The sequence below is a fragment of the Cololabis saira genome, chromosome 5, assembly GCF_033807715.1.
Source record: "Cololabis saira isolate AMF1-May2022 chromosome 5, fColSai1.1, whole genome shotgun sequence".
Lineage (NCBI taxonomy): Eukaryota > Metazoa > Chordata > Actinopteri > Beloniformes > Belonidae > Cololabis > Cololabis saira.
Window position 1 is genome coordinate 33,516,730 of NC_084591.1, and position 21,176 is coordinate 33,537,905.

The following is a 21,176-nucleotide window of genomic DNA, read 5'->3' on the forward strand; positions in this document are numbered from 1 at the left end:
CAACAATGAGGTGGAAATCTGCGTGGTTGTGTTTCTTTGCTCTATCCGTTGCCATGGTCATGGAGGTCCAGCCTAGACTGGGTAAGGCTGGTAGTTTGGGTTTAATTCAATGCTTTACTAAACTTTCACTGTGTAGAATGTCTATCTTACTAAATTATTGCCAATATATAAGACCTGTATCTTCATCGTAAATGATTTGACCTGTATCTGCATCTATATGTATTTCTTTTCTATAGTCCGTAACCATGTCAGCAACATCTGCAGCACCTGGGGCAGGGAGCACTTCAAGACCTTCGATGGCGATGTGTTCCAGTTTCCGGGAATGTGTGAATACAACCTGGTGTCTGACTGCCATGAGTTCTATCAGAGCTTTTCAGTGCACATGAAGAGAACAGACGTGGATGGAAACCCCAAAGTCAGCTATGTGGTGGTCACCATCAATGACCTTTCATTCCACCTCAGCAGGAGTCACGTTACCGTCAACCATGAGGGGTAGGTGAAAGAGAGACACATGTCAAAGAAACACTGAAACTGATCATTGAAAGGAAAAATAAAAATGCTGTTTCTCTCTTTTACCAGTGTCACACTGCCGTTCCACAGAGGAGGGGTTCAGGTGGTAAAAAATGCAGTTTACATCAAACTCCAGTCCAAAATTGGAGTCACTGTCATGTGGAATGATGACGACGCAGTGATGGTAAAAAACTGAGACTCACGTCATTTACGCTCATTTATGAAGCATCTGTTTAAAAGACCTCGTCCCCCTTGTACTTATGTGGGAGGGAGTTGACTCCTTGAAAAAAAGTTTACTTACTTTTCTTTCTTTCCTTATAATAAACAGAATAATGGTTAATATGTCAGGCTGCCATTGGATTTATTTGATATTGTTATGGGACAGTTCTAATACATCAATGCTGTTTCCTTTTACTTATTCTGTATTTGTAAAAACTGTTATTGAAATATCTGAAGACCCTTTGCTTTGTGTTGTAGGTGGAAATTGATAACGACTATTCAAACCGAACCTGTGGACTTTGCGGTGACTTCAACGGTGTTCCAGCAAATGAGTTTGTTCAGAATGGTATACATGTTCTTCATTTTTTATTAATGTTATTCTTTTTTAAATTCTGCATGTGACATAATAAACTAATCCATACAGATCGCAAAATGAGCCCAATTGAGTTTGGCAACAAATACAAAGCTCACCTTCCAAATGACGACTGTGAGGACCCGTATGAAGAGGAAGAGGAAGACGAGGTGGTGGAGGATGTGAATGAGCTGGATTCGTGCAAAGAATTTGTAAGTTTATTACCTGCATTGTTGTTTGTGTTTCAGATTAGGGACGTTAACAGGCGGTAACTTGTGTTTTCTCCTTCATAGAAAACCACCTGTGAAGAGCTGCTGAAATCAGAGTCCTGGAGCTCATGCACTAACCTGATCAACCCTGAGCTGTACATCCAGGCGTGTGTGCAGGACATGTGTGGCTGCAACAACAGCACCAGTGACTTCTGTGTCTGCAGCACGCTGTCAGAGTTCTCCCGACAGTGCTCCCACGCCGGAGGACAGCCTCCCAACTGGAGGACGGCTCAGTTCTGTGGTAAGTTCTTATCTTTTTTTTTTTTTTAATCATTTTTGTATAATATTTTACTGAACACTGAAATTATCAACTCAATAAAAGGTGGACGGATAAAACTTTCTTACCGAGATAAAAAATTCAATGCAAGCTGTTTCCATCCTCGATATACTGTAAAATACTTACATTTTTACAAATATCTTTACAGCTAAAGAGTGTCCTTACAACATGGTGTATGAAGAGAGCGGCACACCTTGCATAGATACCTGCACACATCAGGACACAAGCTCCCTGTGTGAGGACCACAAAATGGACGGCTGCTTCTGTCCTCCTGGTTAGTTGTCCCCTCACACAAGTCCCACGGTGCACTCGAGTAGTTTTACCGTACAGTAATGACACGCAGATGCAATTGCTGCTTTCAGGAACTGTGTTCGACGACATTTCCGAGAGGGGGTGCATCTCTAAGGCTGAGTGTCAGTGCAAGCATCTCAAAATCTACGAATCTGGAGAAGTTTCCAGGCAGGGTCGAGAGCAGTGGTACGTCTCACAGATTAAACACGGCTAATTGTTCATGCTGCGCCCGTGTGTTCCATCATCTCCACTTATTTGATCTGTTTTCAGTACGTGTTTTGAGGGGAGATGGGATTGTGTGAGCCTCCCGACACCTGCTACATGTGCAGTTGAAGAGGGTTCACATTTCACTACTTTTGATGGGAAAATTTACACCTTCCACGGTGACTGTTACTACACGCTGGCCAAGGTGGAGAGCAAGGTGATCCCAGGCTACGTGTAATTAGAACAGAAGATGCAGTAAACCATCAGTATTAAACTATAAACATTGTTAATTAACGATCTCATCAGTTGTCCCTACACTATATACGTTTCAGGATGGTGTGAGTCCAAAGTTTACCATCCTGGCCCAGTTGGTCCCATGTGCACACCAGCAGTTGGACACCTGCCTGAAGACCCTTAAAATTGTGCTGAATAATGACAGAAACAATGTGAGTTCAACGCTTGTTGTTGTTGTTTTTTAAGCCCTGGTGGTGTCTGCAACTCTCTGCTAACCAGGGCTGTGTTTACGCAGGTATTGACCTTCACTCTCGATGGCAAAGTTAAGCAGAACACGCAGCCCATCACTTTACCGTACCACTCAGGTGGGTCAGACAGAGAAGTAAATCTGAGAGAAACATGGTGGTTTCTGCTTTCATTTAAGCTATGGCAGCCGAAAATGAATCACTCTTATTTTGTATATCTCTTCGTTTAAAGGAGACATCAACATTTTCCATGCTTCATCATTTCACATCATGCTCCAGACCAGCTTTGGGTTGCAAATTCAGATCCAGCATGTCCCCATCATGCAAGTCTACATCAGCCTGGAACAGAGCTACAGAGCCAAGACACGCGGCAAGTTTTACGTTTCTCTTAAAAACAACTAGAGCATCCTAAAATATAAGATTGTGCATTCATTAGCTACTTCCTGTTGATGCAGTCTGATCAAGGGGATCACAGAAAACCTGTGATTTCTACTTAACAGGCCATACCCCGAAATGACAGTCTAACAGAAGATTTGAGTTATTCCCAACTTCTTTTATAATCCAAAACACAAACTAAAAACCTTTACTTGCAGTTTCATTCAAAAGGGGATTGTCTCATGTGTAATGCCAAGGTGCACATTTTTCTTTTCTTCAGGTTTATGTGGGAACTTCAACATGGTCCTGTCTGACGACATGAAGACTCCTCAGGGCATCGTGGAGGGAACTGCAGCCTCCTTCTGTAACTCGTGGAAGGCTAATCTCATGTGTGGAGATGGCAAGGAGAGACTTGATGACCCCTGCTCCCTCAGCGTGGAGAATGGTAAACAGCTTCTGTCTGTCAAGCATGCTGTTGTAAACACTCGTTTCTATCTTTGACTTTTTATATTTAACACAATTGGACAATTTCAGACAGTAAATATAAGTGTTGTTCTTTCTCAGAGTGGTATGCAAAACATTGGTGCGCCTTACTCATAAGTCCAAACAGTACCTTTGCACAGTGCCGTTCAGTGGTGGATCCTGAGCTGTACTACAAGGTAGAGTCCAACCATCCCTTCAGAGGAACGTTCACTGCTCTCGATGGGGCTGTACATTTCTAAATGAATGTTTGCCGTCTCTTGCAGCGATGCACATATTCCAGCTGCAACTGTGAGAAGAGTGAGGCGTGCCTGTGTGCCGTCTTCTCCTCTTATGCCCGAGCTTGTGCTGCAAAGGGAGTGTTCCTGACAGACTGGAGGGAAAGTGTTTGCGGTAAGAGTGTTGTTCATTATGTAGCAGCAGAGAGGAGTAATCATTTCTAGTTTCATGTTAGTGATAAAATGATTTAATAACTACTCTCATGATGTTCACATAATAGATAAATACATAAAGAGCTGCCCGGCCTCTCAGACCTTCTCATACAAACATCAGCGATGCCAGCTGACCTGTAGGTCGCTGAGCTCGGAGCAGCAGAGCTGCAGCTCTAACTTCTTGCCCGTGGATGGTTGCTCCTGCTCTGAGGGTCAGTATCTGAATGAGCAAGGCATATGTGTCCCCATGGCAAAATGTTCCTGTTACCACAACGGCGTCTACGTGAAGCCAGGGAAGTCCATCAACATCAAAGACGATCACTGGTGAGTCAGGTCGAGACGTCAGATCAGTTATCCTAGGTGATGGATGCAGCATGATTGTAGCCAATGCAGGGTGAAGCGAAAAATAAAGTCTTTCATAACAATTGTATATCATCTCATTATTTTTCCAGTGTGTGCAACAATGGATTGCTTCATTGCCATTCTTGGAGAATGCGATCATCGGGTGATTTGTTTTGCTATCACTTAACTTCTCAAAAACACACACATTTGATTGATCTACTGTATGTTAACGCCTTTTCTCATTCTTTTACAGCATGTTCTTCCCCAAAAGTATTCTTCAACTGCTCCACCGCAGGCGCAGGAGAACGAGGACTGCAGTGTGCTCCAACCTGTTTGAACCTGGACAGTGATGATTGTGTGAGTTGTTTCAAATAGCAGGCTCAGGTTACATATACAGTATATATACATTATACATATATATATACATATATATATATATATATATACATTTCTACATATATTCATGAAAGTTACTCTTTTTCTGTCATTTATGATTTTTCTGTCCGCCCAGGACTCCACGGAGTGTGAGTCTGGCTGCCGGTGTCCTGATGGCCTCCTGGATGATGGCAAAGGTTCCTGTGTAATAGAAAGGATGTGTCCCTGTCAACACGACGGCCATCTCTACTCTCCTGGATCAAACATTCCCAACCAGTGCAACACATGGTAAGGACACGTTTAAATCAGATAGCAGTACAATTAGGAGCAGGGCTATAATGGATCACAGATGATCTGGCTGGATTACACCTCGATCCATGCTACGACACATGAGACACAGACTGATACTCCAGAGTTTCAATTGATGGTAAAAAATGCTGATTGGAAGGAACTTGAAAAGCCTCTTCCATCTTTTAACCTGCCAGTATGGGAGCTCTTCGGCTTTCATGTCAATCCGCATCGAACCAACACGTAGTTACATCTCTGGGAAGGTTGTACATCTGCCTGTGGTGGAGGTTATTGCGCAGGGTTCCCAGCTGCAGCGGACATACGCCGGCGGTTCAAGTTACATGTGATTTATGGTTCATTTTAGGGTGGAGTACAAAAGGATTATTTCGACGTTATCACACAAGGAAGCCACATTAACATTATATGTTGGTATCTGCTTTGATTTAAGACAGCAAGGCAGGTATCTTTACTGCTCTTTTTCCAGCATATCAATGTTTTTTACTGAATAAATGTTTTCATTTGGATAAAGACAAAGCCTTTGTTGTGAAAGTTTTAAAATTTAGCCTAAAATTTAGGTATCATCCATGAGACGTCTTTGCACTTTTTTAATTACATTGTTTTGCTATAAGATTATTCAACATTTGACCCAATGAATGAATACTTAAAAGTGGGCAATGAAAAGCAAAGTAATATTCCAATCTATGGCTCAAAAAGCATGATAAGCTCCGAACCACGAGGTATATGATCTATTACAGTCCAAATAAGAAGTGATCATACCAGCTCTCATGTTTTACTTAAAGTATTCAAATGCTCCCATTATATCTCACAATATTTGCTCATTCTAGTACCTGCAAGAGTGGAAGATGGAAGTGCACTGAGAAAAAATGTCCAGGAACCTGCGTTATTTACGGAAGTGGCCACTACAGTACATTTGATCAGCGGACATATGGGTTTCACGGAGATTGTGCTTATGTTGCTGCCAAGGTAAACACAAATGTACACATAAATCACCCAAATAATGACACTCATCAACTGCTGCCTTAAAATCCCTGTAAAAGGGACAGCTGTAAAGGAAATTAAACTAGGACGATGAAATGGTTTTGGACATGCTCAACATTTATGAGCTATCAGACCCAACATCTCAAAAGTACATCAAATCAAGGTTAAAAACAAACTGGAGCATTATACCAGTACATTATAATGCTGTTATAACAGCATTTTTTTTTTTTTATTTAGAACTGTCCTTCTCACTACCTCAAACTGTTGCACCTTAAAATGTTTATACTGTAGATAGTAATACCACATAGAAATACCACATTTGTTTATTGTTTATTTGTTTATTGTTTATTTTTTACTACCAAAGAGCGAAATAACCGGAGTCAAATTCCTTGTTGGACAATGTTCGAACCTGGCCAATAAAGCTGATTCTGATTCTGATTCTGATTATAACATATTTATATGTTATAATGCTGTTATAATTATAACAAATTATCCCTATGATAGTACATTTTTGCAAGGACTAAGAAAGGCAATTACAGATATAGTAACTACATTGTGGTGATCTTAGGAGATAAATTACACTTTTTAGCGTATTTATGTTAATTAACTAATAAAGATCATGCAGCCTGTGGAGCAAACACTCCAAATGTTTAATTAACATTTTTTCTTTAAGAATAAATGTGGCAATAAAACCGTGGAGGAAAACTTTGGCGTTATCACAGAAAATGTCCCGTGTGGATCTACAGCCGCCACATGCTCCAAAAACGTCAGAATTCATCTTGGGGTAAGAACTACGAATGCTAGTCACGTTTCTGCTCCTATTCAGCATAAATGAATAATTAAACAACGTTTTAATGGTGTAAAGAAACAGAGATCTCCTTTACATTCCAGCGAACAGAAATCAAACTATCAAGAGGCAATTATGAAGAGGAGGATCTGGGAGAAGGCCCACTTATAAAGTACAGAATAAGGAGGGTTGGCTTGTACATCGTGGTAGAGTCTGACATCGGTATGGCAGTGATGTGGGATCGCAAAACAACCGTCCGCATCCTCTTGGAACCACAGCACAACGTGAGCGACAATAATTTTTGGTTTATTGGTTGTAATTTCTTACAACCTGAGTTTTCATATTTTTCACATAGTTTACCATTTTGTTCCATCTGCAGTCCTGATGTCATTGCTGAAATCTGGCCAAGTTGGGCCGGTGACCTGTTGACTCTTGTGTGTATTTGTAGGGTCAGGTATGTGGCCTGTGTGGTAATTTTGATGGCGATGGACAGAATGATTTCACCATACAAGGTCAGATGGAAGTGAGCAATGTGTTGGACTTTGGAAACAGCTGGAAAGTCCACAGCAGTTGCCCCGACGTGGAAGAACACTTTGATACCTGTGAAGGTGCACCCAAACGACTTTACTGGGCAAAAATGATGTGCAGCATCATAACGGGAGAAACGTTCAAAGAATGCCACAATAAGGTTTGTAGGAGCTGTTCGCACTGGTATGTTGCATGGTTTAAGATGGTCAGCACATTTATAAAAATAAAAATAAATCTTTGTCAATTTTGTATTACTGAACAGGTGAATCCACAACCATACCATGAGAACTGTGTGAAAGACTCGTGTGCCTGTGACAGCGGAGGAGACTGCGAGTGTTTCTGCTCGGCGGTCGCTGCTTACGCTCAAGCTTGCAATGAGGCTGGGGTCTGCGTCGGGTGGAGAACTCCAGACATCTGTCGTAAGAAACCTATTTCACCCTTGAATTAAAATGTGGACAGGGTTTGAGACATCCTTCTTTGTGTTTCTGCACAGCTGACTCCCAAAAATGTTAAAAAGGTGAACCATCACCCTAGTTTCAGTTCTACGCATTTTGTTCTTTTTAAGGACCTTGGTGTTTTATTTCTGGTAAACTCCAGTAAGGCTTTCAGGGGCTCCAGCTTCTTTAACATAAACACATGATTATTAGAAGTGCTAAGATGGTTTTCTCCTTTTTATAGCTTCTCTCATCTCTGGAGAGGCTCTGTTGAAAAGACAGTTAGGTTTTTGTACATCTTCCTTACCCTTCTTAGTATCCCTTGAAGGCTGACTGGAGGTTTAAACTGCTTTCATTGATATATTTGGCCTTCTGCAAATGCCTATAATTTTAGAGGTAGTTTCATATTCTTGCCCTGATCAATCCCTCAACAAAGTGTCATCATGGAAGACCACATACGATGCGAATTGTGTGATATTACTGAGCTACACAGTTGCGCGTCCTCCTTGTATATGATTTCCAGGCCATACAGACCTTGACAGTTTTCTGCTGCCATTGTCTCCTGTCTTGTCGTTGTGACTCCGTTTGTATGCGAGTGACGCGTCTACACTGTCAGGGGTGTGACTTTGATTGACAGCTCATGAATCAATCAGATTGGATGAAGAATGACAGAAAACACGCTGATTGGCCACGGGCGCAGAGAGCTGCGCCTGAAGGAGAGTCTTTGAGTAACCAATTAGACCAGCATGAAGTCACATGGAAGAAAAGTTTAAGAACATGCAATACACACTAATTTGGCCAGCGCCCCTCGCCATTGAAACCTATGTATTTCGGTCTGCACAAAAAACAACTCTGAATAAACCCAGTATGGGATGGGAAGGCTTAAAAAATTAAAAGTCAGACACATTTTATGAGTGCACAGATGTGATAATTACTTTTTATTACGTAATTTATGTGTACTGTGTCTATATTTTCTCCTATTGACAAGCCGCCACTGATTAGGATGATTTAACATTGTCAACTTTCCACTGATATCCTTAAGGTGACTGTGTGGTAACTTACTGTAAAATATACTGTGTATATGAAAATATGTATATTTACAATTTCATTTGTAAATATAATATTCTTTGTCTGTTTTTCCTAGCTGTTTTTTGCGACTACTATAACACTCCAGATGATTGTAAATGGCACTACAACCCATGCCACACACCTTGCTACAAGACATGTCTGAACCCACAAGGAATTTGTAGCAACCCCATACCAAATCTGGAGGGTAAGAAATTAATAACAGAAATAAAGTTTATCCTTTTATGTAAAAATAAAACAGAAAAATTTAATGTAACATTTTTGTGTTGTTTTTTCAGGCTGCTACCCTGTATGTCCAGAGGATAAACCTATATTTGATGAAAAGAACCAGACATGCGTTGACTTATGTCCCTACTGTATTTACAACGGGACAATATACGAGGAAAATGAAGTCATATACAATGTCACAGACAATATGGGAATGTGTTACTACGCAATCTGCATTAATTCAACAGTGATAAATGGAAGTGAACCCTGCCCAACGCCTACCCCATCGACCACCACTAAACCTACAACTCCAATTACCACACCTACTACAACTACCCCATCTACAACCCCCAAAACCACAACTCCAACTACCACACCTACTACAACAACCCCATCTACAACTACCGAAGCCACGACTCCAACTTCCACACCAACCACAACTACCCCATCTACAACCCCCAAAACCACAACTCCAACTACCACACCTACTACAACAACCCCATCTACAACTACCGAAGCCACGACTCCAACTTCCACACCTACCACAACTACCCCATCTACAACCACCAAAGCCACAACTCCAACTACCACACCAACCACAACTACCCCATCTACAACCACAAAGGCTACAACCCCATCTACCACACCAACCACAACTACCCCATCTACAACCCCCAAAACCACAACTCCAACTACCACACCTACTACAACAACCCCATCTACAACTACCGAAGCCACGACTCCAATTTCCACACCAACCACAACTACCCCATCTACAACCCCCAAAACCACAACTCCAACTACCACACCTACTACAACAACCCCATCTACAACTACCGAAGCCACGACTCCAACTTCCACACCTACCACAACTACCCCATCTACAACCACCAAAGCCACAACTCCGACTACCACACCAACCACAACTACCCCATCTACAACCACAAAGGCTACAACCCCATCTACCACACCAACTACCCCATCTACAACCACCAAAGCCACAACTCCAACTACCACACCTACTACAACTACCCCATCTACCACCACTAAACCTACAACTCCAACTACCACACCAACCACAACTACCCCATCTACAACCACAAAGGCTACAACCCCATCTACCACACCTCATTTAAGTACAGTCACAACTCCATGTGTTCCAAAATGCGAGTGGACAGATTGGTATAATGTGCATGATCCAAAGACGGACAAAAGTGATTGGGAGACATATGAAAATATCACAAACAGTGGTCTAGAGATATGTGCTAATCCCACAGAAATTGATTGTAGAGCAGCTGACGCTACAGACAAAGACTTTGATGATTTCCTGGATGAAACTGGCCAAGTTGTTAGCTGTGATAAGGATTATGGTTTAATATGTAAAAAAGAGGATCAGCCACGTCGTCCAGGAAAGTGTTTTGATTACGAAATCAGAGTGTGTTGTCCAGTGATAATCTGTAATACCACAACCTCTGCTGCTACAACTCCAACTACCACACCTACTACAACTACCCCATCAACAACAACGAAAACCACAACTCCAACTACCACACCTACTACAACTACCCCATCTACAACCACAAAAGCAACAACTCCAACTACCACACCTACTACAACTACCCCATCTACCACCACTAAACCTACAACTCCAACTACCACACCTACTACAACTACCCCATCTACCACCACTAAACCTACAACTCCAACTACCACACCTACTACAACTACCCCATCTACAACCACAAAAGCCACAACTCCAACTACCACACCTATTACAACAACCCCATCTACAACCACCAAAGCCACAACTCCAACTACCACACCTCCTACAAATACCCCATCTACCACCACTAAACCTCCAACTCCAACTACCACACCTACTACAACAACCCCATCTACAACCCCCAAAACCACAACTCCAACTACCACACCTACTACAACAACCCCATCTACAACTACCGAAGCCACGACTCCAACTTCCACACCTACCACAACTACCCCATCTACAACCACCAAAGCCACAACTCCGACTACCACACCAACCACAACTACCCCATCTACAACCACAAAGGCTACAACCCCATCTACCACACCAACCACAACTACCCCATCTACAACCCCCCAAACCACAACTCCAACTACCACACCTACTACAACTACCCCATCTACAACTACCGAAGCCACGACTCCAACTTCCACACCTACCACAACTACCCCATCTACAACCACCAAAGCCACAACTCCGACTACCACACCAACCACAACTACCCCATCTACAACCACAAAGGCTACAACCCCATCTACCACACCAACCACAACTACCCCATCTACAACCACCAAAGCCACAACTCCAACTACCACACCTACTACAAATACCCCATCTACCACCACTAAACCTACAACTCCAACTACCATACCTACCACAACTACCCCATCTACAACCACAACTCCAACTACCACACCTACTACAACTACCCCATCTACAACCACCAAAGCAACAACTCCAACTACCACACCTACTACAACAACCCCATCTACAACCACCAAAGCCACAACTCCAACTACCACGCCTACTACAACAACCCCATCTACAACCACCAAAGCCACGACTCCAACTAACACACCTACTACAACTACCCCATCTACAACCACCAAAGCCACAACTCCAACTACCACACCTACTACAACTACCCCATCTACCACCACTAAACCTACAACTCCAACTACCATACCTACCACAACTACCCCATCTACTACTACCAAAGCCACAACTCCAACTACCACACCTACTACAACTACCCCATCAACAACCACCAAAGCCACAACTCCAACTACCACACCTACTACAACTACCCCATCTACAACCACCAAAGCCACAGCTCCAACTACCACACCAACTACAACTACCCCATCTACAACCACAAAATCCACAACTCCAACTACCACACCTACTACAACAACCCCATCTACAACCACCAAAGCCACAACTCCAACTACCACACCAACTACAACTACCCCATCTACAACCACAAAATCCACAACTCCAACTACCACGCCCACTACAACAACCCCATCTACCACCACTAAACCTACAACTCCAACTACCACACCAACCACAACTACCCCATCTACAACCACAAAGGCTACAACCCCATCTACCACACCTCATTTAAGTACAGTCACAACTCCATGTGTTCCAAAATGCGAGTGGACAGATTGGTATAATGTGCATGATCCAAAGACGGACAAAAGTGATTGGGAGACATATGAAAATATCACAAACAGTGGTCTAGAGATATGTGCTAATCCCACAGAAATTGATTGTAGAGCAGCTGACGCTACAGACAAAGACTTTGATGATTTCCTGGATGAAACTGGCCAAGTTGTTAGCTGTGATAAGGATTATGGTTTAATTTGTAAAAAAGAGGATCAGCCACGTCGTCCAGGAAAGTGTTTTGATTACGAAATCAGAGTGTGTTGTCCAGTGATAATCTGTAATACCACAACCTCTGCTGCTACAACTCCAACTACCACACCTACTACAACTACCCCATCAACAACAACGAAAACCACAACTCCAACTACCACACCTACTACAACTACCCCATCTACAACCACAAAAGCAACAACTCCAACTACCACACCTACTACAACTACCCCATCTACCACCACTAAACCTACAACTCCAACTACCACACCTACTACAACTACCCCATCTACCACCACTAAACCTACAACTCCAACTACCACACCTACTACAACTACCCCATCTACAACCACAAAAGCCACAACTCCAACTACCACACCTATTACAACAACCCCATCTACAACCACCAAAGCCACAACTCCAACTACCACACCTCCTACAAATACCCCATCTACCACCACTAAACCTCCAACTCCAACTACCACACCTACTACAACAACCCCATCTACAACCCCCAAAACCACAACTCCAACTACCACACCTACTACAACAACCCCATCTACAACTACCGAAGCCACGACTCCAACTTCCACACCTACCACAACTACCCCATCTACAACCACCAAAGCCACAACTCCGACTACCACACCAACCACAACTACCCCATCTACAACCACAAAGGCTACAACCCCATCTACCACACCAACCACAACTACCCCATCTACAACCCCCCAAACCACAACTACCCCATCTACAACCCCCAAAACCACAACTCCAACTACCACACCTACTACAACTACCCCATCTACAACTACCGAAGCCACGACTCCAACTTCCACACCTACCACAACTACCCCATCTACAACCACCAAAGCCACAACTCCGACTACCACACCAACCACAACTACCCCATCTACAACCACAAAGGCTACAACCCCATCTACCACACCAACCACAACTACCCCATCTACAACCACCAAAGCCACAACTCCAACTACCACACCTACTACAAATACCCCATCTACCACCACTAAACCTACAACTCCAACTACCATACCTACCACAACTACCCCATCTACAACCACAACTCCAACTACCACACCTACTACAACTACCCCATCTACAACCACCAAAGCAACAACTCCAACTACCACACCTACTACAACAACCCCATCTACAACCACCAAAGCCACAACTCCAACTACCACGCCTACTACAACAACCCCATCTACAACCACCAAAGCCACGACTCCAACTAACACACCTACTACAACTACCCCATCTACAACCACCAAAGCCACAACTCCAACTACCACACCTACTACAACTACCCCATCTACCACCACTAAACCTACAACTCCAACTACCATACCTACCACAACTACCCCATCTACTACTACCAAAGCCACAACTCCAACTACCACACCTACTACAACTACCCCATCAACAACCACCAAAGCCACAACTCCAACTACCACACCTACTACAACTACCCCATCTACAACCACCAAAGCCACAGCTCCAACTACCACACCAACTACAACTACCCCATCTACAACCACAAAATCCACAACTCCAACTACCACACCTACTACAACAACCCCATCTACAACCACCAAAGCCACAACTCCAACTACCACACCAACTACAACTACCCCATCTACAACCACAAAATCCACAACTCCAACTACCACGCCCACTACAACAACCCCATCTACAACCACCAAAGCCACGACTCCAACTAACACACCTACTACAACTACCCCATCTACAACCACCAAAGCCACAACTCCAACTACCACACCTACTACAACTACCCCATCTACAACCACCAAAGCAACAACTCCAACTACCACACCTACTACAACTACCCCATCTACAACCACCAAAGCAACAACTCCAACTACCACACCTACTACAACAACCCCATCTACAACCACCAAAGCCACAACTCCAACTACCACACCTACTACAACTACCCCATCTACAACCACCAAAGCCACAACTCCAACTACCACACCTACCACAACTACCCCATCTACAACCACCAAAGCCACAACTCCAACTACCACACCAACTACAACTACCCCATCCACAACCACAGAATCCACAACTCCAACTACCACACCTACTACAACAACCCCATCTACAACCACCAAACCTACAACTCCAACTACCACACCCACTACAACTACCCCATCTACCACCACTAAACCTACAACTCCAACTACTACACCCACTACAACTACCCCATCTACATCCACCAAAGCCACAACTCCAACTACCACACCTACCACCACTACCCCATCTACAACCACCAAAGCAACAACTCCAACTACCACCCCTACTACAACTACCCCATCTACAACCACCAAAGCCACAACTCCAACTACCACACCTACTACAACTACCCCATCTACAACCACCAAACCTACAACTCCAACTACCACACCTACTACAAATACCCCATCTACCACCACTAAACCTACAACTCCAACTACTACACCCACTACAACTACCCCATCTACATCCACCAAAGCAACAACTCCAACTACCACACCCACTACAACTACCCCATCTACAACCACAAGAGGCATAACTCCAATTACTGGGACTGCTACCACAACAGTCAGACCCAGCACCCTCCCACAAGTTGTATCGACAACATCTGAAACTCCCACGACAAAATGTTTCTGTATTTTTAACGGCACATATTATAGACCAGGTAAGAATAACACGACTTTACTGAATACCTAATTACAACATTTCAAATCAACGTTTTGTAATCTATTAGTTTTCTTTCCCCTCTTGTAGGGCAGGAGATTTTTGATTCACATCACATTGGATCAGGCATATGTCTCACAATGATATGTTCTGATATTTGTGAAATTCGCAACAATACTGCCCCTTGCCCCACAACCACTACACCTATACCTACATCCACACCCAAACCCACACCTGAGTGTCCTGAGTGGGATGTTGTGGTAAGAATTTATTATCATTATCATCATCATTATTATTATTATTATTGTTAGTATTACTATTTCTATTTTTATTATTATTAGTAGTAGTAGTAGTAGTGGTAGTAGTAGTAGTAGTATTAGTAGTAGTAGTATATAGAATTTGAATATTTACAGATATTGATTATTTATTTTGTATAATAGCTTTACGTTTGTCACACTTTCACTTTGGTGGAATACCTGATCATATAATTTTTATTTTTTATTTCAAAGCAAAATGAGACCTTCTACTTGTGCAACTGCACCATGGCTCGATGCATTGAGAACAATACAATTGAAATAATCCCATACGAGTGTCCACCACTTCAAAACATAACTTGTACGAATGGAAAGAAACCAGTTCTGGTTTATGATGAGTACTACTGCTGTCAACATTATGCATGTGACTGTAAGTTAATCTGCTTATGCATACATTTCTTCTTGACTCATGTGATTCTCTTTCAATTACTTTTGATAATTTTTATTTATCTATTCTAGGTGTATGTGAGGGCTGGGGCGATCCTCATTACATCACATTTGATGGATTATATTACAGTTATCAAGGAAACTGTACCTATGTTCTGATGGAGGAGACTACGCCAATATATAATCTAAAGATTTATACTGACAATGTATATTGTGATCCTACTGAAGATGTTTCATGTCCTCGATCAATAATCATATCATATGGGTCACATGTTATCACCCTTGTCAATCATGAGCTTCTTGGAGCACCAGAACTGGAGGTAAAGAATGTGGTCTATCAAGTTTGAGATATTTACAGGACTAACTAGATTGTATCAATACGTGTGGATTGAGTGAAATGATTTATTCTTTTTAACTTGACATGTTTTCTTTACATTTTTCTCGCTCTTTATCTTTTAATTCTCTACTCAAGGCATTACAAAATGGAGAGAAATTGAAACTACCCTATTCACAGCATGGTGTTAAGGTCATGACTACTGGCATCAACTTGGTGTATGAGATTCTACGCCTAAAAGTGGTCATTACATTTGGAATGACTGGCTTTAGCGTTAACCTTCCGTATCAGTACTTTGGCAGAAACACACAGGGTCATTGCGGTAAGAACTCTCTCCAGGGTCATTGCATTGGTAAATCTCTAATTTAGAAGTAGCCTGTAATCATTAATCTCTGTTCACAGGCACGTGCACCAACAACCAGACTGATGACTGTATGCTACCAGGTGGAAAGCTTGTGCAAAGTTGTGCAGCGATGGCTGACTTTTGGCCAGCAAATGATATTTACCAGCCCAACTGCCCAATTCCACCTGTAGTACCCACTAATGCACCTGAACCTCCGCTGGACCCAACTCCATGCCACCCAGACTCAGAATGTGACCTGCTTAAAAGCAGGTATGCATTCTGACGCTTTTATTGACATTTGTCAGCATAGTGTTGCTATATTGCTGGTCAAACCCACTATACTTAATTTCGTTACATATTTTTCTTTCCCAGTGTTTTTGAGGCGTGCCATGCTGTCGTCTCTCCAGACAACTTCTACAGTGGTTGTGTTTTTGATAGCTGCCACATTTCCAACCCAATTGTGGAGTGCACAAGTTTGCAGACTTATGCTGCTGCGTGTGCTCAGGCTGGAGTTTGCCTTCACTGGAGGAACCATACCAAACTGTGTGGTAAGCAGCCCTCCACTGTCTTACTGGTAATGACAGGGTTGTCTGAATCAAAAGAGGAAACACTTCTGTGGCATTTAGCACCGACAATGCTGAATAATGACCACCCCAAACAATGTCTGGAAGTATGTATTCAAAAACGATCTACCTGTGTTCTTTTCATCAACAACAGCCAGCGAGTGCCCATCTGACAAGGTTTACAAGCCTTGTGGTCCTGCAGAGCAGCCAACCTGTGAAGATAAGTAAGTCACAGAAGTGAAGTATATGTTGTTTCATGGATTTCCAGAGAATATGATCATTATGGAAATTAGTTGTAAATATTTCATCATTGCCAGTCATTTAACGGTATAACTGCATTGTCTATATAATTTGATTTTACAGTCCCAATGACCCAACCTTAAACTTCACCATTGAAGGCTGCTTTTGCCCTGATGGAATGAAACTCTTCAACAAAGATTCTGGAATATGTGTCAAAAAGTGTGGTATGTATTGTTTGATTTTTTTTTTAAAAGCTTCATTTTAAAGTTTATTTATTGACTGTTTTACTGATTAATCCGTGCTGAATCATTGTTTCTCCTCCAACAGGATGTATTGACCCTGAGGGCATCCCTCGTGAGGTGAGTGGCATTTCAAAGCCACGCTCTCGTTAAATCACTCATTTGTTTACCTGTAAGAGACAATTAATTCACATATGTGGTTTCCCTCTTTCAGTTTAATGAGAGGTTTGAGTACAAATGCCAGGACTGCATCTGCAATGAGGACACCAAGACTGTGACCTGCCATCCTAAGACCTGCCCAGCGCCGCCTATTGTTGATTGCTCTGAACCAGGGTTTGCCCTCGTAAACCAAACGGATCCAGCAGAACCATGCTGTTCCGTTTTTGCTTGCCGTAAGACTGGCAGCATCAATGCACATGTGAATATGTTTCAGATTACTAGCCGCTGCTGTGTTATGCAATAACTGTTTTTTCTTCGTCACCACAGAATGCCAAATCAACACTTGTCCTGTCATTAGCACCAACTGTCCGATTGGATATAAACCAAGTATCGTTGTCCCTGAGGGAAAATGCTGCCCAGAGCAAAAATGTGGTGAGTTCATGTTTTCGCTTTTAATTTTCTTTTTCAACCCAAAATGATCATGGAAAATACTTTTATGTCATTCACATTATCTTTGATTTTGTCTTTTAGAGCCCAAAAGAGTCTGCGTTCATAAAAATGCTGAATATCAGGTAAAGAGTGATTTGACATACTGGCGTCGTTATATTGGCTGCTGCTTATGGCTGAACGTGTGCCCTCTTTCTTTGTCAGACTGGTTCCTCAGTTCCTGCACATGATTGTCAGGACTGTAAATGCACCAATGAGGTTGACCCATACACTGGTCTCTTAAAAATAACTTGCGAGTTTCAGCAATGTGACGAAAACTGTGACATGGTAAGAAAAACCATAACTATTCACACATAGGCCCCCAGGTGGAACTTGTTTTCCTCAGATTATTCAGCATGAGAGCGAGCTTGACTTTTCTCCCTCTCTCAGGGCTATGAGTACGTGGAAACAAGTTCAGATGAATGCTGTGGCAAGTGCGTGCAGACAAGCTGCGTGGTCAGCGTAAATGGCTCCACCCAGACGTTGAAGGTAATTTGTAGCATCTCCGTTTAATCTGGTTTGACTTCCAATCGTTGAGTGAGTAAGGAGCAACAGTATTTCATCTGTGTGTACTGCTGCCTTTGTGTGTCCCTTCCTCAGCAAGGAGAAACTTGGAGCCCTCCTGACAATAGGTGCGAGCATTACTCCTGCATCAAGACCAGTGGCATCTTAATAACGGTCACCTCACAAATTGTCTGCCCACCATTCCAAGAGAGCAACTGTCATCCAGTAAGTCGGGTCAAGTTTATTTCCATAGCACATCTTTAAGAACCTCAGTAGACCAAAGTGCTTCACGGGCTTAAGAGATTAAGCAAATCTAGATAGCACTGTAAGCACTGTAAAAACGAAAAAGCATAAAAACAGAGCAAACAGAAATTTATTAAAATTGTTGGGACAATTATTCTAAAATGAAATAATAAAATGTATGTATATATATATATATATATATATATATATATACAGTGCAAAAGGGTGTGTTTTGCAACCATGATTTACACTGAAAGTTTTTTTTTCCTTTACGCGTCACCTAGAGTAATACAGGTTTTCTTTTGTCGTGTGTTTTCCTTCACAGGACACAATTCAGACTGCAGCAAACGGCTGCTGCAGAATCTGTGAGTACAAGCTTTTCATGTCACTCGTATGAAAAATGCTAAAAAGGAAAAAAAACTCACTGAGACTTTTTTGACAGGTGTGGAGAAAGAGAAGGCGTGCAAGTTAGTGCCCATGAAGACTCGAGTAACGCAGCATGGCTGCCAGTCTGAACACAAGGTGGATATGCCATACTGTGAAGGATCCTGCAACACTTTCACCAAGTAAGGATGATACAGCTGGTGTTTTTGTTGTTGCTTTTTATTTTTATTCCTCTGAAAAGTCACAAAAATATGCAATGATAGCTTTGGATGTGATTAAGCCCTGCCTCTGCTTTCTTCAGGTACTCTGAGGTAGCAGCTGCCGTGGAGCATTCCTGTTCGTGCTGCAAGGAGACGATCTCCAGCCGCCGCACCGTTGAATTGCTGTGCCTAAACGGACAGAAGGTCCCTTACACGTACACGTATGTGGAGGCGTGTGGTTGCGGACCGACAGACTGCAACAAACCTGGTGCTCACCAGGCTCGCGGGAAGCGAAGCTTAAGGCTGCCGTGATAAAACCGTCCGTGACGCAGTCATCGTGTCTTAAGGAGTAATTGCCACTGAAATTAATATTTATCAACTGATCAAATAAAAAGATGCAACGCAATGAATGCTTCCTTGTCTTGTTTGTGTCAATTTTCAGAAAACAGGTTTATTCTTCTTCCTTTGCAAAAACTGTAAACTCCAGTTTTAAAAGTATCCCCCAGGTGGACATTAGCAAAGAACATATGATGGTGTGCTCTTGTATTTTGCAGCACATTTTTCAAACACCATGGCTGCTTTTGTTGGATTTATTGGATAAAAAGTAATCTGTTCAATACAGAGTACTGAGATGAAATACATGCAACCTCAGATGAACCCCCATTTAAGGCATACTATGCCATGTCAGAGGCAACATTTGAAAAGTACATCCTGTGTTTCAGGGAAGGTTTTCTTCGCTACAATGACTGTAACTTGTTAATGGTTCGGATGAGGGATGGTCGCGACTTCTGGCAAACAAACCAAGATGAGCACGTTGTTTTCCCTCTTTTCTTTTGTAGCGTTCACTTCCTTGTTCCAAGCAGCGATTACCATCATCTCCGGCAGGTCATTACGCAGGTTAGTTTTTGGTCATATAAGAACGTCTATCTGGCATCAAACAAATATCCTCTCTGAACAAAGGTACATAAGTATTTACGTACACTCACCTTGAGTCAACAGCGTCAGTCAATGCTGAACACGGCCCAAAGAAAATTGTAGATGAAGGCCTTTTTTTTTTTTTTCCATCCCGGTGGTCTTTCTTAGTAGTTCTGCAAAATGTTTGATCTAAAACACAACATGTGGGGGAACCAACATTTTTAAGGCTCCAATTGTTTAAATATGACATATTTTGAAATAGTTCAAACGGACAACCTTTTTCCTCAAACATGAGAATTCTTACTTCTTACTATTTCTTGTGTTCAAATATTTGCTTCAAACTTGCTTATCTAAGGGCATTAAACACAATTGAAATAAAAATAAATTGTATTATCATCATTTTAGTCTCCCATCTATCGTAGCATATCTTATAAGAGCTTGAAATGGTGTTTACTTAAGTAGGTTTGCTTTACTACCCATCTTTGGTTCTGGCAACTAAAACAAACTACATTTATTTTGCATTTCCCCATCTCATTTCTCAAGAAACAGCTCCTCCAAGGACAAACATAAGTTTGGAGCACTGCCACATGGGGACAGCTGTAATATGAGGAAGGTTTATTCCTCAGTAATAGCATGTTTATTCAGGGAGGACACAGTTTTGACACTTACGCAGAGATAGTTTTGGCTCCAAGCAGTCCTGTATTTATTGATATAATCTGTATTGATATAATGCTGTTTAAATTCCAGCACCTGATATTGTTTCACAAATAAACTTGACTCA

General features: G+C 42.3%; 1 protein-coding gene across 1 annotated transcript; it reads left to right on the plus strand.

The window, feature by feature from the left end:
- On the plus strand, nucleotides 1-19,886 carry LOC133444116 (mucin-2-like). The gene is made up of 44 exons (XM_061721639.1): nucleotides 1-81; nucleotides 237-492; nucleotides 580-694; nucleotides 988-1,075; nucleotides 1,154-1,293; nucleotides 1,375-1,591; nucleotides 1,776-1,901; nucleotides 1,990-2,104; nucleotides 2,189-2,339; nucleotides 2,455-2,568; nucleotides 2,652-2,721; nucleotides 2,834-2,971; nucleotides 3,257-3,421; nucleotides 3,541-3,635; nucleotides 3,723-3,849; nucleotides 3,956-4,211; nucleotides 4,340-4,392; nucleotides 4,483-4,586; nucleotides 4,741-4,892; nucleotides 5,738-5,876; nucleotides 6,565-6,675; nucleotides 6,783-6,962; nucleotides 7,127-7,366; nucleotides 7,469-7,625; nucleotides 8,785-8,913; nucleotides 9,005-15,085; nucleotides 15,175-15,344; nucleotides 15,594-15,768; nucleotides 15,858-16,105; nucleotides 16,258-16,441; nucleotides 16,522-16,732; nucleotides 16,835-17,010; nucleotides 17,180-17,249; nucleotides 17,389-17,489; nucleotides 17,593-17,624; nucleotides 17,719-17,896; nucleotides 17,991-18,095; nucleotides 18,195-18,235; nucleotides 18,315-18,437; nucleotides 18,540-18,638; nucleotides 18,750-18,878; nucleotides 19,222-19,261; nucleotides 19,339-19,462; nucleotides 19,582-19,886. Exons 1-44 carry the CDS (start codon nucleotides 6-8, stop codon nucleotides 19,790-19,792), a joined length of 12,012 nt encoding a protein of 4,003 aa, XP_061577623.1. The 5' UTR covers nucleotides 1-5; the 3' UTR covers nucleotides 19,793-19,886.
- Nucleotides 19,887-21,176: the final 1,290 nt, after the last annotated feature.